The sequence below is a fragment of the Lissotriton helveticus genome, chromosome 3_1, assembly GCF_964261635.1.
Source record: "Lissotriton helveticus chromosome 3_1, aLisHel1.1, whole genome shotgun sequence".
Classification (NCBI taxonomy): Eukaryota; Metazoa; Chordata; class Amphibia; order Caudata; family Salamandridae; genus Lissotriton; species Lissotriton helveticus.
Window position 1 is genome coordinate 794496932 of NC_136061.1, and position 21101 is coordinate 794518032.

The window sequence follows — 21101 nt, forward strand, 5'->3', positions numbered from 1 at the left end:
CTTAAAGAAACTAAATCTGAGCTGGCTTTCAGGAAAAAAGAAAAAAGTATCTAATTCAGGAGTTAATCAGCACTTTGAAAATATTTCATACACCTCAGGTTCCTCCAGGAGAGTTTTGGGGTCATCAATAAAGCGGGGACCAAGAAAAAGGGGTCTCAAAATGTGTTTTCCCCATGTAGTGTTCCATAGGACCCCCAGAGTGAGACAGTGCCTGAGGGCGGTGAGGGGCTTGACTCACTGTTTGTGGGCGGGAGGGGCACCCCCCTCCACCAGCCTTCGGGAGGCCTTGAACTCTGAACTTGAAAGGGGGAACTCAGTGAAAGGGAGGACGGGAGAGAAGATGTCCCTGGAGTACACAGACGTTTAGCTGTGAAATGGGTACTTGTGCATGTTTGAATGTGTAGCGGATGACTGTGCTTTCTGTGTAATAAAATTATTTTTAATTTCTACAAAGAGAAGCACTGTGCTGGACTCTGATGTTATTATGCACTGGAGTGGCAAAGGTGGAAGTAATCTTGAGTCTGAGTAACAATCACACTAACCTCCCTAAAAAGTCTGTGACTGCTCGCCACGCTACCACTGAGATTCAAGTGCTCAAAAAGTTTCCCTCAGCCCAGTTAGCTACTAATACTAAGACAGGCCCTGGGTCAGCAGTGGCGAAAGGCCTCACCCATATGGTTGTGGCCCAGTAGCCCATACCTTCCCAATGGGTATGACAGTACCCCAATGATCTATCACTTTGTGCTCTGCCTGGACGTCTATGCTGCTGGCCACGCTTGTCTTCAACAAGCTTACAATTGACATGCATCTCCAGGATACCCGGTCATCGATAATATACTGCCATTTTCTCAGTGTCGAGAGTGAGAAAAGCACCAAAGTTATGTTACTTTCCTTCCTTGCTTTGTTCATCTAATGTCTAAACGTCTTGGAAGATAGAACCTACATAGACTCTTTTTGTAACTAACTCTAGAATTCTGTCAGCTTTATCTGTGATAGTCAATTAAATGGCTCAAACTAATAAGAGAATTGCAATGTTGTGCCGAAGACCGGTGTTATTTCCTTAATTTTTGGGAGTTCTGGTCTCTTGGTTTTAGTCACTTGGTTATTTAGAAATGTGTTATTTAGAAAATGAGTCACAGAAAGTTTTGGATAGCAATTGAATAGGTCAGAGTCATAAACATCCTGTTAGTAGTGCAAATGCACCATGCACACAGAATTGGAGGGATTCGAAACGTTTGGCAGGCCATTAGAAGATGCAGAGTTTAGATGAAGACATAATGAATACCTTAACAAACTTTAGGAGCATAAGAAGAACTAAAAAGAGATTGGCAGATAAATGGATGTGGCAACTGGTGTCATGCCAAAACCTGGACAGAGGAAAGATAATATACAGTTACATTATGTTAGTGACTCACTGTGTGTATAGTTCTAATGCATATCCTTCCAGTGATGGCATCTATCCGCACTGGCATCTGAAATATAGCAAACATTGTTGCTGCACTTTAGAAATTTCAATGTACATAAGGGGTTAAAGCACCACAAAGCAAGAAGGCCAGGAGAAAGCATGCTATCATGCGCAAACCCATGACATATTTTTAAGCCCATCCAGGAAAGAAACAACATGCATAGCAAGGACTTCTGAGGTCCAGCTGTCTCATGAACTCCTACCCTCTATCGTCCTGTGTGTTCTTGCTGTACCAATAAAGAAAAGGCATTGTAGTAAATAAGTTTAAACCGAAATGACTTAAGGGAGTTTTCCTTTTTGCCTTCCCTTGGATCCACTCAGACAGGTTGACTATAATCACAGCACGTATGTGCATGCATGTGAATGCAATGATGCCATCTTGAAATGGCTTTTCTTTACTAGAAAACTGATTCTAAGGTGGCCACTCCTGCATCCATGTGCATGTATATGCATAGTGATGCACTGGCAGCCATTTTGACATTAACAAATGTCTACGCATACAAGCATTGGCAAAGCCAATGGCTTAGGTTTTTTTCAGTCAAAGCCAATTAACTTTGTTAATGCATGTTCCTCTAATCTGTCTTAGCACATAGTTAGGTGACTTGATATGCTTCTGCTGAGAGGAAGTAGTCTCTACAGAATTTAATAGGATAGGCATTGAGCTCAGTCTTTCCTGTCCCAGTTTCCTCACAACAGTTTGTGATTGTAGGCAAACCATGACCTTTTGTTTTGATGATCTGATAGTCTTTAATGTGTTTCATCCTTAACATAAAGTTTTAGAAATATGAATAAGGATCAGTCATAATTATAAACAATTGAGTTGAAGTAAATTTTCCACAAATATTGTGGGTGCATTTGCCTCCAAACCCCCATCAAAGCTATGTCTCAAACTCTGATGGTGCAGATTCACCTCGTGGCCTGGGCACTAGCAGGAAAGGAGGGAGGAGGTACTAATCTGTGGGTTGCATTAAACTCAGATCTTACTTTTCACGAGCACTGCTTCAAGGCGTCTTTATATTCCATGCCAGCAATTCACTGGTCCCTCAGAACTGCATTCTTAAGAGATTTCCTATTAGCTATATCAGAAGAACATAAACATTTTACTGCATCTGGAAGAGAAAGACTCTTTAAGAGTTGGTTTGGTTAACTTTGAACTTGACGTTGCTTTTTGGAATGTTCATAAGTCATCCCAAAAAGCGCTTTACCTTTGATCATTCACATGCAGACAATGCAAGTGTTCTGATGTGTTGATATACTGCTTAAGTTCTTCGCTTTTTTCAAACCGATAAAAAAAAACTACTAACATCTCCAGTAATGGATTTTTGTGTTTCTTATGGTACATAAACGAACTCTGTAAATCTTTTATATATTCGGAGTTCACCTTTTCCAATATTGTTCATTAATTCACATTAGTTTACCATTTTCATCCCACTGCTCTTTGTGGTTTATTCGTCCTGCAGTGATGCGAAGTACCTAGATGAGCTCTCTTAAGGCATACAAAGCTTTTCTTTTAAGATTTTAATTCACAGTATATTCTGTATTGCATTGCTTCTCTCTCTCTCTCTCTAGCAAAACCATTGCTTCCCTCTGTCATATATATTTCTTTTAATTAATCTACTGAACGCTTGTGCACCATATTTCCTGTGTTTAAAACGTTTTCTTTAGCTGACATTGTTAGAAGTTATGGTCTTCTGAGTAGTCCATTTGGTATTTAAGATCAGGGTTCACAGTCCTCTTTCCCTGTTTTTAACAATGGATCAGCCCACTTCGGAATCTCTCTTCCATGTTTCAATCAGGGAACAGAGAACTGTGAACCAGCTATTTGCAATGCACGTGCAATTCTGTAGCTAATTGTTTTCTTTTAAACTGACAATTTATTTTTACTTTTCTAACAGCATGGTCGACATTGATATGCCTTCGTGGATGTTTATGTGCTTACATCGAAATGCAAATATGGCATACAACGGGCTTTGCAGAATAACGAGCCTGTAACGTGCATGCCCCCTTACTCGGCGGAAATACACCCTGGTGGCACCGCCTGCACGTCACACTGACGCACTGAGTGTAGTCACACTTGTCTTCCGCTCGCGAGCTAAATATGTAAATACAGGCCTAAGATTCTGATAATAGCACAAGCGTCAACCACACCTATCTCTGTCTCGCGGCTGCGATCGCTGTCGCACAACAGAACCTCAACACGCTGCCTCAGTACTATATCACTCACTCCGTGCTCCACTCCCCCTAAAAATAACACAACCTTCAGGGGAACAAGCTGCACAACTCGGCGTGTTTATTCAAAACACACCCTGCAGAACAATTTGTACGGAACACGCCTTTTGCTTATTGTTGCCCCGCATTTCTGTTGTCGTGTCTGAACGTATCCCGCCATGCAACAATGACTCCCCGAGTCTATTGTATAAATAAGAGACGAGCCGCCTCGCTCATGCCAAGGAGTGAACGTCCTGCCCGCTTCCAGCTTTCAGAAAAAGGGGGCAGTGTTACACAAGAAGAAAAGCAGAGTGATTCACGCGCACACACTGCAGAGCAGGCGCTGCTTTGAAGTGCTGCTGTGATATGGCTGGTATTTCGTGAATCAGCAGAGGTAGCACACTGTTGTCTCTCGGTAGTATGCAAAACATGGTCTGTGTGTGGAAATGTGCATGACTGGGCTTGCTACTGTGCCAGGAACCCGTTCTAAACCTGATTCTCATTTTTAAAGTTTGGTAGTAGTGGGGAGATATACATATTACTACCAGCAAACATGGAGTGCGCCGATCAAGGGCTTTTTAGATATGTACATGCTGCCTCGTGACACTGAATAACAAGTCTTACTGCTACCCTCCTAAATGGTACTAATGTTATCGACCTCAGAAGTGAGAAAGTCAGGATTGGACTTAGCAAGATTTGAACTTGTGAGAGTGAAGTTATTTGTGCATCTTTGCAGCAAAGGATAGCACCTCCAGAGGATGACTTATGGCAACAGCCTTAGGGCGCCACCACTAGGTCTTGAGTTGCTCTTGACAGCAAAATGCTAGTTTGTATGGCACATTGAAAATTCTCCCAGTGCGCAAGTATGCAACAGGCACCTTACCATAAAAATCTAAACTATAGAGGTGGGCGAGCGACTGACAGCTCGAGCCAGACTCAAGCCTGAAGCCTGGCTCTGGCTGAGGTCCAGTTGGAACCTAGGACCCTTAATGAGCTGAGCTTTCAAGTGGCTTCTGCCTACCTCCCTTTATCCTTGATGTGGCCTTACGACCAGAACGGTTGACCTTGGAACTCAGGGCCGGACTGATCGTAACGTGCATCAGGCATTTTCCCGGAAGGTTGGTTTTGCAGCAGTCACACTTGTACTCTGCCCTATTTGACTCCCCCCCCCAACCCCTCCCCCGAGGGGCATGTCCTACAAAATTGCCAGGGCTGCTTTGGGTTCCCAGTCCAGCTCTGTTGGTACTAGGGAACCAGATTAAAGTCTGGGTGTTGGCTCATATAATTCTGGGCAAATCGGTTAATCTCCCTGTGCCTACAAACAATGAACTGTGAGCTTTTGTAATATAATTGGCCCTTCAGGTCGAGGTCCCACTAATAAAGAAACTTCTAAAAAATGCACAAACAGGTCAAAACAAAGCCTTAACATAAGGAAAGACAAATAGATAGCCATTTAGTGGCTGATCTGTGCAAATCGAAACTAGAAAAACCTGGATAAATAGCGGCTTCTCCCACTTTAACTGTGTGATCCTAGGCAAATATTTTCTTTCACCAAAACTCAGTACTATGTACATTTTTCAATTTTGAAAGACACTATATCGTATTTTATTGATGTTTGCTGTATGATTTACCTAGGAAACATTTTTAGGGCTTGGCTCGTGCATGGACTCCAAGATCTGAGCCAGGCTCTTGGCTCAGCTCTGGCTCGGCTCTGCTCTCCCTGTTAATTTGTTGGCGCAGGAACCTCTACTAGCGTACCAAGCTCTGTGACACTACTGCTTGCATTGGTAATATACTGGCTATTTTGCCAATGTTAGCAGTACACAGAAAGACAAACTTGTTATTTAAGAAGTATGTTGCACCTGCAAAGAACCTGTAAGAAAACTGCTTGCAATATAATTACCAAAAAATCTTCTGGTTCATATTACAACTGGGCTTAGTAGACTTGGGGGCCAATTTAGAATTTGGTGGATAGGGTAGACTGCCACAAATGGGGAAGCGTACCATCTCCATCACACTCTTGGTTAGCCAGCTTTATTTTGAATTTGTGGGAATGCCTTCTTTCTGACGGAGCTACCTCTGTCGACTGCCATTGCAAGTCATACTCTAATAAGCCAATGCGGTAGGGCCTTTTACAGCCAGCATCGGATTGGGAAGACGGGCAGTCGGGCATTGGCCGATGGGCTGGTGCCTAAGGGTCAGTAGTGGCCAGGTTTTTGTCAACCGGCCCACAGAGCCTTATTGTCTTCCTCACCAGGCCACAGTAAGAGGGGGGCAGCGTCATGAGCAAGGAGGCTCTGAGGGGTTGCTTTCAGCAGCGTCGCTAAGCCAATATTCTGTCCGCTGCAGACATTATCTTGGGCTGCCGTGGGGCCGGCGCATACGCCCAGAAGGAATGTCCCACTCCCCTGCTGTGGGTCATTATCACCTCGGCTCCCCTGAAGCTGCAGCAGCTCTGTGCTTTTCTACAACCTTCCCCTGCCAGGCCATCACCCTGAGGCTACAGTTGGCTCGTCTGGGGTGAGTAAGTGAAGTGAAGTGAAGTGAAGGAGTTTTGTAGAGCGCGGCTGCTGCCCGAAGGCGTCCAAGCGCTAAGTAAGAATGGCAGAACTCTGAGGGAAGAGGGGAGAGATCCAGATAGGGAGCTAGTTTCTGAAAAGGTATGTTTTTAGATCTTTACGGAAGGATGAGAGGGTAGGGTTGGACCTAAGTGAAAAGGGAAGGGAATTCCATAAATTAGCAGCGTTGAGCGAGAAGGACCTGCCTCCTGCTCTGGACCTTTTGACTCTGGGAACTGTAGCAAGGAATGCGTTCTCTGAGCGAAGTGACTTATCGGGACAATAGGGAGTGAGGAGTGTGTGGTTAATCTCAGGTCTGGCTCTATGGAAGGCTTGGTGCGAAATGCACAGGGTCTTAAATTTTATTCTGTCCCTTACCGGGAGCCAGTGAAGTGACCTAATCCCTGATCTAGCTGATTCTCTCCGTGGTATTTGGAGTAGCGTGCGAGCCGCACAGTTCTGTGTTCTCTGAAGTTTCTGTAGTACGTTAGTCAGGGGCTCCTAAGTAGAGGGCATTGTTGGAGTCGAGCCGAGATTGAATGAGGCCTTGAATGACAACCTGTTTGGCTTCCATGGGCAGGATAGGCAGGATTTTTCTCAGCATTCGGATGATCCCGAAGCAGGTTGCTGCTGTTTTGGTTGCCTGAGTATTAGAGGTGAGGGTTTTATCCAGCCAGACTCCCAGACTTTTAATGTCCTCTTTCGGGGATGGAGTAGGACCCAGGCTAGGAGGCCATAGCTGGTCCAGGGGAGTGAGAGTGGGGGGGTCAAGGAGCATTATCTCGGTCTTATCGCCGTTGAGTTTTAGTGAGGATGCTGTCATCCATCTCCTGCTGTCCTCCATGCAGGCTGCTAAATTGGGCTGGGGGAGCCTGCTGTTCTTCTGTGCCAGGGAGACCACCAGCTGAGTGTCGTCCGCATAGGAGATGATCTTAATGCCGTATTGTCGGACGACCTCAGCCAGAGGCCTCATGTACACATTGAACAGCGTGGGGCTTAGGGAGGAGCCCTGGGGTACCCCGCAACTCAGGGGCCTGCTGGTAGTGCTGGAATCGCCATCAAAGACCTGGAAGGTCCTTCCGCTCAAAAAGGAGCCCAGCCTGTCAAGAGCGTTTCCTGAGACCCCTAGATCGGCTAGACGGGACATCAGGGTTTTGTGGCACACTGTGTCAAACGCTGCGCTTAGATCAAGGAGGATCACTGCCACTGACCCTCCCTGATCCACGATCCTCCTGGATTCCTCCATCACGGCCAGAAGAGCAGTTTCGGTACCGTGTTTTGGACGGAATCCTGTTTGGGTGGAGTCCAGTAGGGAATTCTCCTCAAGGAAGTTGGTGAGGTGGAGATTAATGTGTTTCTCCAAAAGTTTGCTCGCCCAAGGCAACAGGGAAATTGGACGGTAGTTATTGGGTTCCATGGGGTTGAGGTTGGGTTTCTTGAGCAGTGCTCTCACCATTGCTTGTTTCCAGGAGGGAGGAACCGTTCCTGTTTTCATGGAGCTATTAAGTAGGTCCATGAGGGTAGGGAAAATGACCTGGTTAGCCATGTTCATTATCTGGGGGGGCACTGGATCGAGGGGGGAGCCGGATTTTACTTGATGTGCAAGGGATTTAAGTGATTCCAGATCTAAAGGTGAAAATGTATTTAGGGAAGCTCGCGGAGGGTGTTCCATATCGCAAGGGGGTGGTGGTATAACAGTGATGGTTTCTGGGGTGGTGGCTGCGAAGGATAAGTATATTTTGTTTTTTTGAAAGAAAAATTCAGCCAACTCATTAATGGCCAATTCGTGAATGGCCTTGCTGAGGGTCTGTAATGGCACCTCAGCTACAGTGTCTTTCAACCCTTGGTGGTGGTGGTGGGGGGAGAGGGGGGAATTTTTGCATACACAACGCTGTGAAGCACCTTCCCAAGAGCAGAACATTTAGATAATGTAATGTTAGGGTCAGAGCTGCCGAATGTGGAACTATGGAAATAGGTTTGCGTCCCATCCTCACCTCAACATTCTGGGATTGTGGGCAAATGGCTTAATTGTGCAAGGCCTAAAATAAAAATGAATTTGATCTTCGGTAATGTAACTGGTGCTCATATAATTGCAACCTTTGGCCGAGGTTGCGCCATATAAAACTACAATAAAAGAATAACCTGCTGTTTGCTCATTTTTTAAGAATCTGCAAAAACTGGAACTTAATAATGAGAGAGGATTCTTTCTTCAACAATAAAAAAGTCTGTATTCCTTCTTACCATTGCTTTTATTCCTTTGTTTAACTATTAGTCACGGATCATTAAAGAAGGTTTAGACCACATTTTAAACTGCTTTCACCTTACATTTACTGTTCAAACTTTAAAGTACATATTGATCAGGGGAAAAAATAACAGCTTTAGGTGTTTTTCTTCATTTTCGTACTGGCAAGGGCATTAAAATACTGGTAATGCTGGTTAGAAAAAGGCCAGGTGGCAAACATAGCCATATCAGGAGTTATGGCCTGTGGGCCACTTTATTTCAGCCTGCCAAAATGTAGTGCTCCTAGTTTTCACCAATGTTTCTGGCTCTATGAGCTTTAAAATACATAATTTATCAAACATTTCCCTAAAAATGAGCCCGATGAGACTAAACAAATGCTGTTTTGTGAACGGGCGTGATCCAAGAATGTGGGCCACTTTTTTGGGTATGCCCGGGCCAAATTGTGATCCCAATCCGACCGTGATTACAGCAAGGACCTCTGACTGCCCTCCCTATTTAGAATGGATGATCACTGCCTGGAAAAACCTGATGGTGCTGGACAGAAACAAAAACAATGACTCCTACGCTCTGGGAGAAAAACTCACATGGTGTGCGGGACATTAGTTTTTTTTTTGCTGTTCAAAAATAAACTCTAGCTTTGGAAGTAGATTTTTGAAAAACAAACAGGTTCAGTGGGAGGCTGCTTGACAGACAGTGTCTTGCACCACACTTGCAGGGCCTTCAGAGGAACCACAATGACAGAGGTTCCTCTTAAGGTACAGGGATCAGAGATCACCACTGGTTTAGTGGTGATCTCTAAATATGGCAGAAAGTAATCCACTAGGTTTGCTGATTTTATTACCTATGCCACCCTGACGGAAGGGCAGGTGTCTCAACAAACTCCAAATCGGTCTGTTATTTTAGTAAGTTAGGATATCTAGGGGAATCCATGTTATACTTTAAATGAAAGAATAACTTTTTAGAAAAGCACCATTATCATAATTTCTGCTCCTTTTTTATGGTTGCCACACAAGGTTTTGTTCTTATGGCTTCAAGACGCCCCATGGACAACTAAAGAAAATTGTTCATAGGAAATACTTTTTTGCACACTCCTGTCAAACATATTATAAATTTCCTTTAAATAAAGTGAAAGTATAATGTGTAAATTAATTAAAAAACCTTACTCAGCCTACAAGCCCTAGAGTATCTTAATGCAAGGCAGGAGCATACATGAATCACTCTAAGGCAATAGTCAAAAGGAGCCACCTAGTTGTGGTGCTCTGTTACTGTATACTGTAAAATACCAATCCACGCCATTATTATCAGTCTATGGGAGCTCTTTACTAGGCAAAATGCTATCTTATCTGAAGTGCTAAATATCCTCACACTGTTTCTGTCTCTGAGACATCTACATTGTCCTTTACAAAAGAAGGCTTCAGGATTTGATGCATCTCACAACCATGATTGTTAGGAAATATTTTTATTTTTCAGCCTGTTTTGCCACCCAAGTGCATTCCATGTTCAAAGGTGGTCGGTGTGGGATGGAGTCAAGACAGTTTCAGATATTCACATGAGCTAAATTTGCATAAAATCAGAGGTCAAAGTGTGGAGAAACTGTTGGTATTGGTGTTACAATACTTTTTTCATTATTGCAAATCAGTTACAATATTGCATAAAAACTCGGGGGGGGGATCCTGAATACCCCAGAAGCAGAGATACACTCTTCTTCTGCTGCAGGCACTATCACAGGAGAGGTGTGGCTTCAGAGGATGTCTATCCTAAAACCCATACTCTCACTTGGCTGCACATATGAATTGTTAGCAAGCCACTTTGTTCCCACTGAGTGTAAATGTTTGACCATTTGCCCTTTGACATGCACATCAGTGCTTGAAAGGCAATCCCCCCACTTATCTAAGCACTTTTGGTTGCCTCCAAGAATGTGGAAAAATGTCCCATGTCATGTGTGAAACCTTAATCCAGGTCTAGATATTTTTCAAAGAGAACTTTACATTCAGGAACTTGTAGATTTTGTTTTTTATTTTATAGCTATCAGAGGGTGAATGCTTCAGCACATGGATCTTTCTATTGAAACTGCCCCTGGTGACCCAGGCCCACCATTATCATCAGTCCTCTTTCCAACCATCATCATGGATTTTTATCCCACAACACATCCCCCATACATTTGTGTGTATTTAAACCATTGCGTACACTAAATCAAATGTGAGTTGTTTACATGGTATGCAGCTATCCCCAACAGTTGCCATGACTATGACACCCACGGCGGACCAATTTTGTACACTCCAGAAGGCACTCTCAAAACTGCCACAAGCAATATAATTTAGCAACCTTGAAGTTTGAAGCCATCATGATGTAAGAGAATCTCGCCATCACAATACCTTGTCACTCCTGCAGTTATTCAGACTCATACTGTTCATGGAGACTAGTTTCCCATCATCCCCATGTGGCTGGTGTTGCTGCTCCCTCTGAATTTGCTCCCTCATCTTCCGAGCTTCCTGGATGGCCTTCAGAACAGTGTCCTGGTCTCCAAAGAGAGAAGGCGAATTGAGGCTGGAGAGGATATCTATAAAAAGAGGAACATGACATCATAGCTTCACAATCATGTTACAAAACTCTAGGAAATACAACTGAACAGGTGTTTTGTTTTATAATATTATCCTAGAGCAAGTGGAATATTCTAGCTATGTCAGCTATTTTAAGACAACCACTGAAACAGATCATTTCTCCCACAAAGCAACCTTACATCTTCATGACTATGAAATTGCTATTACTTTGCACAGGATGTAGGTGTTATACTCACACCACCTGAACTTGATGTCACTTTTACCAGACCATGGAGGAGCAACGCAGATGGAACTTCTGACCTAGAGCCCCTCTGCCAATGTTCGGTGTGTCTGTGAAGCAAGGAGCAGTGCTTCTGTACTGCTTATGTCCCGCATGCATGTTGAACCCCTTGCTGGCAGTGCACTTTACGTGCCCATGTACTGATTCATATCTGAATGTTTGAATAAATAGGTGTAGTGTTCCAAAGAGGGTGGCTGAAGTCCCTTTATACACAATTGTGCAATATTAAAGTTTAGTGTGAAAAGTTTTGCTAACGGTATTAAGTTCAGTTTGTGTAGTGAGTCAACTTTGCAAGCCCTCAACTGAGTGTGAAAATGTATTTATTGAATTATTTTCCTGCAAGATAATTTTCCTAGTGAATGTTGATGTTCCTAATATTTACAAAAGTTCATAAAGGCTCTGAATTGCTAAAAATAAACTCCAGGTTGTTTTAGAGGGAAATTTTAATAACTTTGCACACTCCTACTTTTAAGTCTCATAAGAATGAAAAATAGCTGTGCCCTAATCTATACCAAAGGTAACTGGCAAAATATAAATGGAAACAAGTGTCCAATCATTACAAAAAGCCTAGAAAGTTCTTTAAAGATTAGAAGAAAACATAGTTTAAAGGAGCACCATTTTAAAAAGGAAATATTTACATAAGATAATTTCCTTTTTTCCAATTTTAGGTTTGGAAACCAATGAACCTTTCTTTTGTTGATAGAAGCAGACACAGGGCACCATATAATAGATGGTGTTCTGGTCTATTATGTTTCTTGTCCACTTCTAATACCCTGATTAATGGATTTGCTCATGTTTTCAAAAGAACAGATTAGGTTATTAATTCCTCAAAAACAAAGGCATGGTCAGTTGGGAAGAGACAAGCCATGAGGGCCTCACTGTTTGCAGATATGGGACCTACTACCATGTCCCAAATTCTTTGATTACTGGGAAACATGAATGTCAGAAAAGTATTTGTCAATGAACCCACATATTGATGTGAGGAATACTAGTCAGTACGTTCTCCAGTTAAGCAGGAGGTTTGGTGTCTGATTTGTGGTAGAGGCCCTTGATGTGTATAGGGCGGGCATAATAAGGGCTGCTCTATGTGGTTCATTAATCTGGGGCTATGTCCTTTCTAGGACAACTGCTTTTGCAGTGAATTCCTGACATCCTCAGTAGCAATTCCTCAGACTACACCCTCAATGACTCTTAAAAGTAGAACTGGGGTCTTAGTGGCCTTCTTGGTTTGAGTCCTTGTTAATGTGGTTATGAATGTAAACTAACCCTGAAGAGATATTTTATGGACATATACTACGGGACCAAGACCAAAACATTTCATTGGTTAATATGTGTCACTACATTGCCCAACACGAAGCTCCCTCAGTTTTGTGAGTCAGAGAGTCTTTATAGCCAAAGCAAGGAGATTCTTAATTCTTGACTTACTGAGTGGGAGCTTCACTGGAACCAGCAGTGGCCTATGCAGGTAAGAGCGGTGGGTTGGTGAGGTGTTGGGGGGGGGGGATTTCGAAAGACGACGAGGGAAAATTATTTATTTATTTAATTTAGCCTCTTGGTCATCTATTGAATCGCCCCCAACCCAGCCCTCCCACCCCACTGCTCTTACCTGTACGGGCCTCTCCTGAATAGAACTAATGCTGTCAGCTCCTTGTCCACTGTTTGTTATAAGCAATGCTTCCAATAGGCCAGTAGAGATGGTTGAGCCTTCTGCCATCTTGTTACGGATCACTTTGGGCATGAGACAGGCTCAGTCCTCGATACTGGACTATTACTATAACTATTTATGTGACTTATCATTTCAAAGTTCCAAACTGTGCAATGCAGGCAAGCCTGGTAGGTTCCAAATATGTGTGAATTCTTTGATCATGGTAGTAGGATACCAATGATTGAATTGTTCTGTGTTTACAATTGTGTACTTACCAGATGAAACCATTCTCTTGGTGGATATATTTAACAATGCATATTTGTGATGACACCAATTTTTCGTAGTAAGTTTATTTTGTGTTATGTTAATCGTTCGAATATCATAGATCAAGTACATTTCAAAATATAGTATAATTAATTTGACCTACTTGCAGTCAGAAACATAATCCCAACATAATAAGGTGAAGTAACACCATTTGCAATAGTGTTGCTCAGTCACATCAGCGGTGATGTACAAGAAGGCGCTTTACTATTTACTATTTGTGGCACATCTGAAAAGGGGCTTTAGCGGATGAACATCTATGTTCGGTTTACATGAATTACTCAATAGAAAGCATAGCATGAAACCTAGATTAAAATAAAATAAAATATTTTTGTTTGCTGAAAAACTCTCCCATGAAGATACAGGATTGCTCTTTTTTCCATATGAATTCACTGTGTGACCAGCTGTTTGAAGGAGTGTGTAATATTCCACGTCTACCTCACCTTATCTCGTGCACTTAATAGGGATACTGCAATATCAAAGTCTGTTGACAGCTTTATTAAACTTTCAAGAATCTTGGCATCACACTTGGACCTACTGCAAAACATATTGATCAGTGAGCAGTCAAATATTGTCAGTCTGCTATATTGCCCCATATTCTCACAAATATTCATACATAAATCTACAGACACAGTTTCACACACTCTCATAGGTGCAGACTTACAAAGGTCAGAAATTCACAAACCTTTTCAAAAGTAATTCTGGAAACCTGGTGCTGCTACAGGTATGCAGGTGTAAAGCTGGAAATGATTAATGAATTTCTTCTTCTGCGTATGTGGAACCAAGTCCATTTTTGCAATTGTACATAATGTAAAAAGCACAAGCTAACATCTTTGTTAAGAGTGCAGTTGGATTTATTTTTTCATAACAACTTTTCTCTAACTCCTTTTCCTACACCACAGACAAAGTTGGGGGTACTCTCTTCCCATTCCCACCATGGACAGGGGTACATGTGTGACCGTTTCAAGGGTGGAAATGGGTCGAGGACAGGTTGGCAAAAACTCACATACTCATGAGTTTGAGTGATTCCAAACTTTCCAGGTCATCCCTGCCCCACACAAAACTAACGCCCCCAGTAAAAGCTTTTACTTATGCATAGTATTAAATCACACTGGGATATATTGAACATGAGTACATCGATTTACATCTGCAACTCTACTGGTCTTCTATACTTTATTAAAGGGTAAATCATAATTGCTGTTCTGTAATCTTCCTAGCTTTAAAGTTCTCAAAGAATTGGAACTGCATGTGCTTGATGAGTCCTAGGGAAAGCAACGTGCTAAAGGGATTGTTAGCTATTGGTTCAGGAAGTTATATCTGAGACTGTCTGAAAAAGCTATATTTCAGTAGGTTCTGGTCAAAAGAATGGTGCAGCTTTGAAAGATCTTTCTACAGTACAGAGGTGGTCGGTGTTCCACGGTGGTATTTTTACTCGATGAATGGATTTCCAATAGAGGGTGTGAGTAGTCGCATGGAATTTATGAAATCACATAAAGGAGCTCAGTAGATTTTGTTCTAGACATGCATGCGATAAGACTTCATCTCTTCGCCAATAGCCACGGTTACCTGCATATTCCTTAATTAAAACATTCTTGATTTTTATTGAAAAACTGGGTAGGTGGCTTTGAGGCTCTAGAAAAAAGGGCTGGCTATGCGTATGACTCAAGGCAAGACTGTGCAGAGCACACGTAGAGGGTGATAAGCTGGTGGCACCATATACATTTCTAATTATTTTATAGCATTTAATCTAAATCCATAGCCCATTTTGAAGGACAACTTGCAAACTGAATCACCTTCATCAGGTGACAGGCAAAATATTGTCAAGTTGAAAAGAAGGAACAGGAACTTGTGTGCCACAGTCAGGAACTCCTTTGTAAGTCACATTTTACTACACAACTAAGGCCCTGATTACGAGAAGACTCGTAATTGTAGCGAGCCCGGTGACAGCAGCTACCAACCCCTTAGGAATGATGAGACCCTCAGGAACACTTCAGATCTCTTTACTTTCACCTGGAGATTTTGGCTGCAGGAAGCATGTGAAAGTATGGGGGCGAATGAGGAAATACCAGGGATTGTTCACTGTTATCAATTCCGCTGGTAATTCCTCATTTCTTAGTGGACCCTCAAAGTTCATCTTGAAATGGGCTAGAGTTTCCCCACCTCTAGAGTTACCAGTACCCCAGAGTCTATAAATCCAGGATGGGAAAAATTTGACCCATTTACTGGCCCACTCACCATTAGACTTTAAAGTATGACAGAACTACAAAGTGTATTTTGACCACATCACAGGGCACTGCCAATGTTTATGCATTCACCCAGCTTATGGTAACCAGAAGCAACTATTGATAAACTCTGGATATTCTGTTCGAGTCCATACATTCATCAATTGTTTGCATGGTTGTGTCACCCGAAATGTGCGACAGAGAGCTTACTATCAGTGCCTGAGCTTTGGCGTTTGAACAAAATGTATATTCTGTCATGTAAGAGGTACAGAAGAAATACCTACCACTGGCAAAGTGATTTTTGGATCTGCGACTTCTGTTATTTACAGCGCTTAGAAAAAGCAGACGAGGCCTTTGAGTGAACTATAAGGAACAAGTTATTTTTTTAATTGCATGTATTAATAAAATAATAATAATAATTGTTATTATGAAAGGGAATCCGCACATCTCCTAGATAAGATTGTAAATGGTCTGTATTTTGACTTTGGTAGAGGGTTACTGTCAAATGACAAATCGTTTCCAGCTGAACAGAAAGAGTGGGGTTCTATTCTCCCCTTCCCCCTTGGATGTAAGGTAGGTCTGTGCATAAACTGCTGACTCTCGCCTTGGCACAGTTCTGTAGGATTCCAACAACGGGAGTGTTCAGAAACAGAAAAAAATCCATAGCATAATCACTAACAAAATGGGAACTCGTACTATCACTTTCTCAAAAAACACATTTTCCCGCTTAACCTGACAGAGCAAATAATATGTCTTTTCCCTCCACAGCATCTATGTGTTCATATAACACGACTCTAGCAGGCTAAACACGAGTTCTCTTTTCTAGAGTAAACCATTAACTGTCATTATGAATGTAAGACTTGTGCTGTGTAGTGCGGCTCATGCAAGGGTGCATTACAGCCTATTCCAAGCATATGTTTTTATCTCTGGAGAACACATTTTTCTATTCAAGCCCCTCCTAATTTCGGCAGATCTAGCGTTGTTTAAAAAGAATAAACCGCACCCCAATGTTAACATTACAGCCAGTCTAGGCTTTCTTGTGGTCGTGGTGGGAGCTACACCCAGCAGTGTGTTAAAAGTGTGTGTGTGTAGTGATTCCCTCATGCCGTTCTGGTGGCTTTAAACCGCTAGAATGAGGGCCAAGAGGTATATTTATGTAACCAGGCCTCTGCGACAGGATTACCCAAGTGTATCTTTAACTACTGGCTGTCAACTTTGAAGGGATGTTATGTAATTACAGTGAGCTTTCTACTCAGAAAGTAGGCCCATTTTTATAGTGTTCCCTATACTGCCGCTGCTTGAGACCGATGGCATCCAAAGAGAGGATTGTTTGTGGTACCCGTGTGGAGGTAGCTATGGAAACCGACTTTACATCATAAAGTAGGGAAATTAGGTATCATATTCGTGTTTGTTGGCTGGTCAATCCGATTAAGAGGCTGACAAGAGCAACCAATGGGTGGGCTAGTGTTACCGTTTGACTGGCTCCAAAGACCGGCTCATATACTTCAGTCAGTGCATACATTTCACAAAAAAACCAAGTAACACCTATCAGATGGTATTGAGCTCTCTTCAGCACATATGTGGGTAGCCTTTGGCCTTACCATTAAATGCCTAACCATCTATCAGTCCTTTGCACCATTGCATGTTATAATTTATTTATATAGAGTTTATAAACAGAAGCTTCTTGGCACTTTAAGAAGAGAAGGCCGAGGACATTTATTTAATCAAAAAAGACAGGTTTTCAGCTGGAGTCGGGAGAGAGATTCCACACAGAGTCTCCATAAGAGACTGTTCTGGTCAGTGGCGTAACGAAAGTTGAAGGGCCACCCTGCAAGGTACACAGAGGGGCCCCCGCTCCGGATTTAATCCAGAGCTATCAGGTGTGAGTACTGTGCTGATGGGGCCCCCTGCAGCTCGGGGGCACCCCGCACAGCGGGGGCTGCGGTAGCCTGTGTTACCCTGCTATTTCGGTTCACAGTGGTGACAAGCAAGAATTTGTTTGGTGCTCTGAGTTGAATTGACATCTGTATAGCACATTTGTATAGAGCATGGCTAACCGGAAGCATCCCAGTGCTGAAACAGTAACTAGAGAACAGATACCCTAGAGGAAAAGCAAGGTCTTTAGTTGTTTTCGGAACTTCAGGTGATTTGGTTGCCTACGGAGGTTCAACGGAAGGGCATTGCAAAGTCTGGAGGCATTGAATAAAACAAGCTGTCTGCTACTTCTAGCTTTCTTAATCCTAGGGACCACAGCAAGGTGAAGATCATCAGAGCAAAGTTTCCTGTTTGCCATATAGGGGCGATTTATGGCTTTGTTAATGGGGGTTCCACGCCCGTCCAGCGACTTATGGGCTATGCAAAGAGTCTTAAAGTTGATTCTCTCTAGCATCGGGAGCCAGAGGCGAGAGCATAGTGCGGGCCTTGCTGAACATTGATAGGGGATCTCGGTAAGTAGCCTCGCTGCACAATTTTGTAAGACCTGCATTTTCGCGGTCACTGAGTTCAGAGCGCCAAAATAAAGGGCATTTCCGTAGTCTATCCTTGACAAAATTAGGGCCTGGATCAGTAATTTTTTTGCTTGGAAAGGTTTTGCTTGGAAAGGTAGGAGAGGGGGGATTTTATGGATCATTCTTAGCAGGCCATAGCATATAGCAGCAGTTTTCCTGGCCTGAGTTATAAAGGTAAGGTCCTGGTCTACCCAGATGCCCAGACTTTTAATCTCTGTCTTGGAAACCGGCACAGGACCCATAGAGGGAGGATATAAGGTGCTTGGGGGCAGACTTCGAGAATTACCGAGGATCATGAGCGTAGTCTTTTCCCTGTTGAGTTTCAAGTGGAAAAGACCCATCCACTTCCTCAAGGCAGGAATGGAGGCCGTGAGTCTGCTGGTTGGGATGGCTTAGCACCAGCCACGGTAGGTAGTGGGAGTATCTGCCGGGCGGTGACATGAGGGGGGGTAGGGTGGGGGTAGTAATCTATGGATTACAGAGGTTTAAAGGTAAGTAAATATATAAATAAATAAAATGAATTTCGTTGCGCGCACTGCATCGCATTTGTGGATGCAGTGCACGCATCAAAATTAATTTGGGCGATGACGTCACCGCCCTGCAGGTTCTCCCACTACCGACTGCGGCTGCTCAGCACTACGACCAGTTGTGTGTCATCGGAGTATGTCACCATATGAATCCCAAAGGGGGCTATAACCTCAGGCAGCGGGGCCATGTAAACATTAAAGAGAGTAGGGCTCAGCAAAGCGCCCTGCGGGACTCCGCACTGGAGGGGGATGGGTTGTGATTTAGCCCCACCTTCCTTCTAGGAAGGATTGTAGCCATAATAGGTCTGATCCAGCCACTCCTATACTCCTGAGGCGGTGATCCAGGACACAGTGGTACACCATGTTGAAGGCCGCACTCGAGGAGGATTATGGCTGCTGCCCCTCCTGCATCCAGAGTTTTTCTGGTTTCTTCCACCACTGATAGAATGGCGGTTTCCGTCCCTTGACCAGGGCGGAAACCTGTTTGGGAGGGGTGGGGAATATGGTTGATTTAAAAAAACTCAGAGAGAATGGTTTCGTATTTCTCCGCTATCTTGCTGATTCCAGGGAGGAGCAAAGTAGGGCGATAGTTGCCCAGATCGGCTGGAACCAGGTTAGGTTTTTTTAACAGAGCTTTTACCATTGCCCTTTTCCACTCAGGAGGGACTACGCCCATTGCGAGTGAAGCCTTAATCATACCGGTGGCAGTGGGGGCGATTGTTGGTCTAACAAAATTGAAGATGTTGGGGGGTGCGGGGTCTAGCGACGACCCACTTTTTACTGATGATAGAGAGGCTAGGAATGATTCCTGAGTCATCATGGGGAATGTCGCCAGTTCATGAGCCACTGGATGCCCGCCACTATTCATATGCTTAATTAAGATGTTACTATCTTTTGGGGGGAGATGTTTAAGGATATTTTGCACTTTAGAGGAAAAATGTTCGGCCAATTCAGTACAGCGGAGACCTGAGCTGTCCGGTAGGGCCTAGGGGCCCGACCTCGGTCCCAGGACTTAGTAGCTTTTTGGCAATTCGGAAGATTTCTCTGGGGGAGTTAGCGGCTGACACAATCTTTCCCTCATAGTAAGAGGCTTGAGCCAATTTTATTTCTGCCTTGTATCGTCCGTTGTCTGCCCTATATCACAATTTTTTATCTTGGGCGAAATCTTTCCTCCATCTTCTTTCCAGTTTTTTGCACTGCTGTTTTAATGTGCGTAGTTCGGGTAAAAGCAAGGAAGTGTGGATGTTGACAAAAAGAATATTTATTGGCCAAAAAGGAGGGTACTCTGAGGTGAAGGGATTTATGTACAAGATTAAATGGATACCCGGTGTGGAGATCACACTATTAGTGACATATTCAATTTTGTGGCAGTTATTGTAAGAGATTATGCCACAGCCTTATCATATTGATGTTGATGTACAGTTTTGTCTGGAGAATCAAGGTAGACTGAATTAGCGTAGTCAAAACATGATTGACTGACAGGATTCACTACTGACTCATACAAAGAGAGATCTTTAAAGAGAATGGTTTTTAGAAGGTGAAAGTGAGCGAGACAGGTGTAGAGTAAAAAAATTGCATATATTCTCATCTTATGATCTTCTGAAAATGGTCCCCCTACCTAAAGAGGATCCTCTTCCAGGCCCTCCTCCGAGTGGGCTGGGGATGCCGCTCTTATTGGGCAGGTTTACAGGGCTGCTTTTACGGGTCGGGAAAAGGTTCTGCGCCGGCGACGTTGGAGACTTTACGGGTTCTGCTGTCTTGGGTCGGGCTGACAAATTGAGGGGCTGCGAAGCTTCTTCCTGCAAGAGTTTAAATGAAATACGATGTTAAAGCAAGACAAGCGCAGAACATTATCACTTAGTAATCCACACTTAGTTTACACCTCGGAGACAATGGCACATTCCTTTGCAGTAATAACAAAAGAAGCTAATTACCCACTTCCTTGAATATTCTTCAGGAGAAAGCCTCATTAATTTGCCTGTGTTATCCTTCTGTTTACACTAACAGAGTCATTGGATCATTCTTTTCGCCAAATTAAAATCGGAAATTACCTCACATTACAGCTTAATTTCCTAATGTGTTTTCAGAGAACTAAATTAACCCAGGGCATTTACAAAGAATTATTTAAAATGTCTACAAACTCAGTAGTGTTTCTTATTGTAGTTTTATATTAAAAGGTCTGCCTCTGCATGGAGCGCATTTCTTTTAAACGCATTTAGGACATACACACAGTATTCATTGAATCACATAGTATTTTTATATGTAGGGTTCTTCTGAAAACCACAAATATTTTAAAACTAAGCAAGCAAAATGATTCGGATTTAATACAAAGAAGCTTTAGTATACCTAAAAATGTTTTGAAGAGCAGACTCGGGATTTACTTGGCAATTATTGGCATTGTAGTGTTTGAAAACAACATTTAAAAATAAAGCTCGGCAACAACGCTCAACATCCTGTGATTCTGGGCAAAATCACTTAATCTCCCCGCGCCTAACAAAAATGAATGTGTCCATCTGTAACGAAACTGGTGCTCATGTAAAGCGCTCTGATACCCGATTTCTCGGG

At 43.1% G+C, this 21101-nt stretch overlaps 1 protein-coding gene across 4 annotated transcripts in view; it reads right to left on the minus strand.

The window, feature by feature from the left end:
- The window catches only part of SOX6 (SRY-box transcription factor 6), a 789572-nt gene that overhangs the window by 96764 nt on the left and 671707 nt on the right, over window positions 1-21101 (minus strand). For 3 of the 4 annotated variants that reach the window (XM_078681028.1, XM_078681029.1, XM_078681027.1), the window contains 2 exons: window positions 20155-20335; window positions 10849-11033 (listed from right to left, as the gene is read on the minus strand). In XM_078681028.1, the coding sequence (XP_078537154.1) occupies window positions 10849-11033; window positions 20155-20335 (366 nt within the window). Of the gene's footprint in view, window positions 1-1415; window positions 1473-10848; window positions 11034-20154; window positions 20336-21101 lie in introns of all 4 variants that reach the window. The other variant, XM_078681026.1, reaches the window with a different exon arrangement.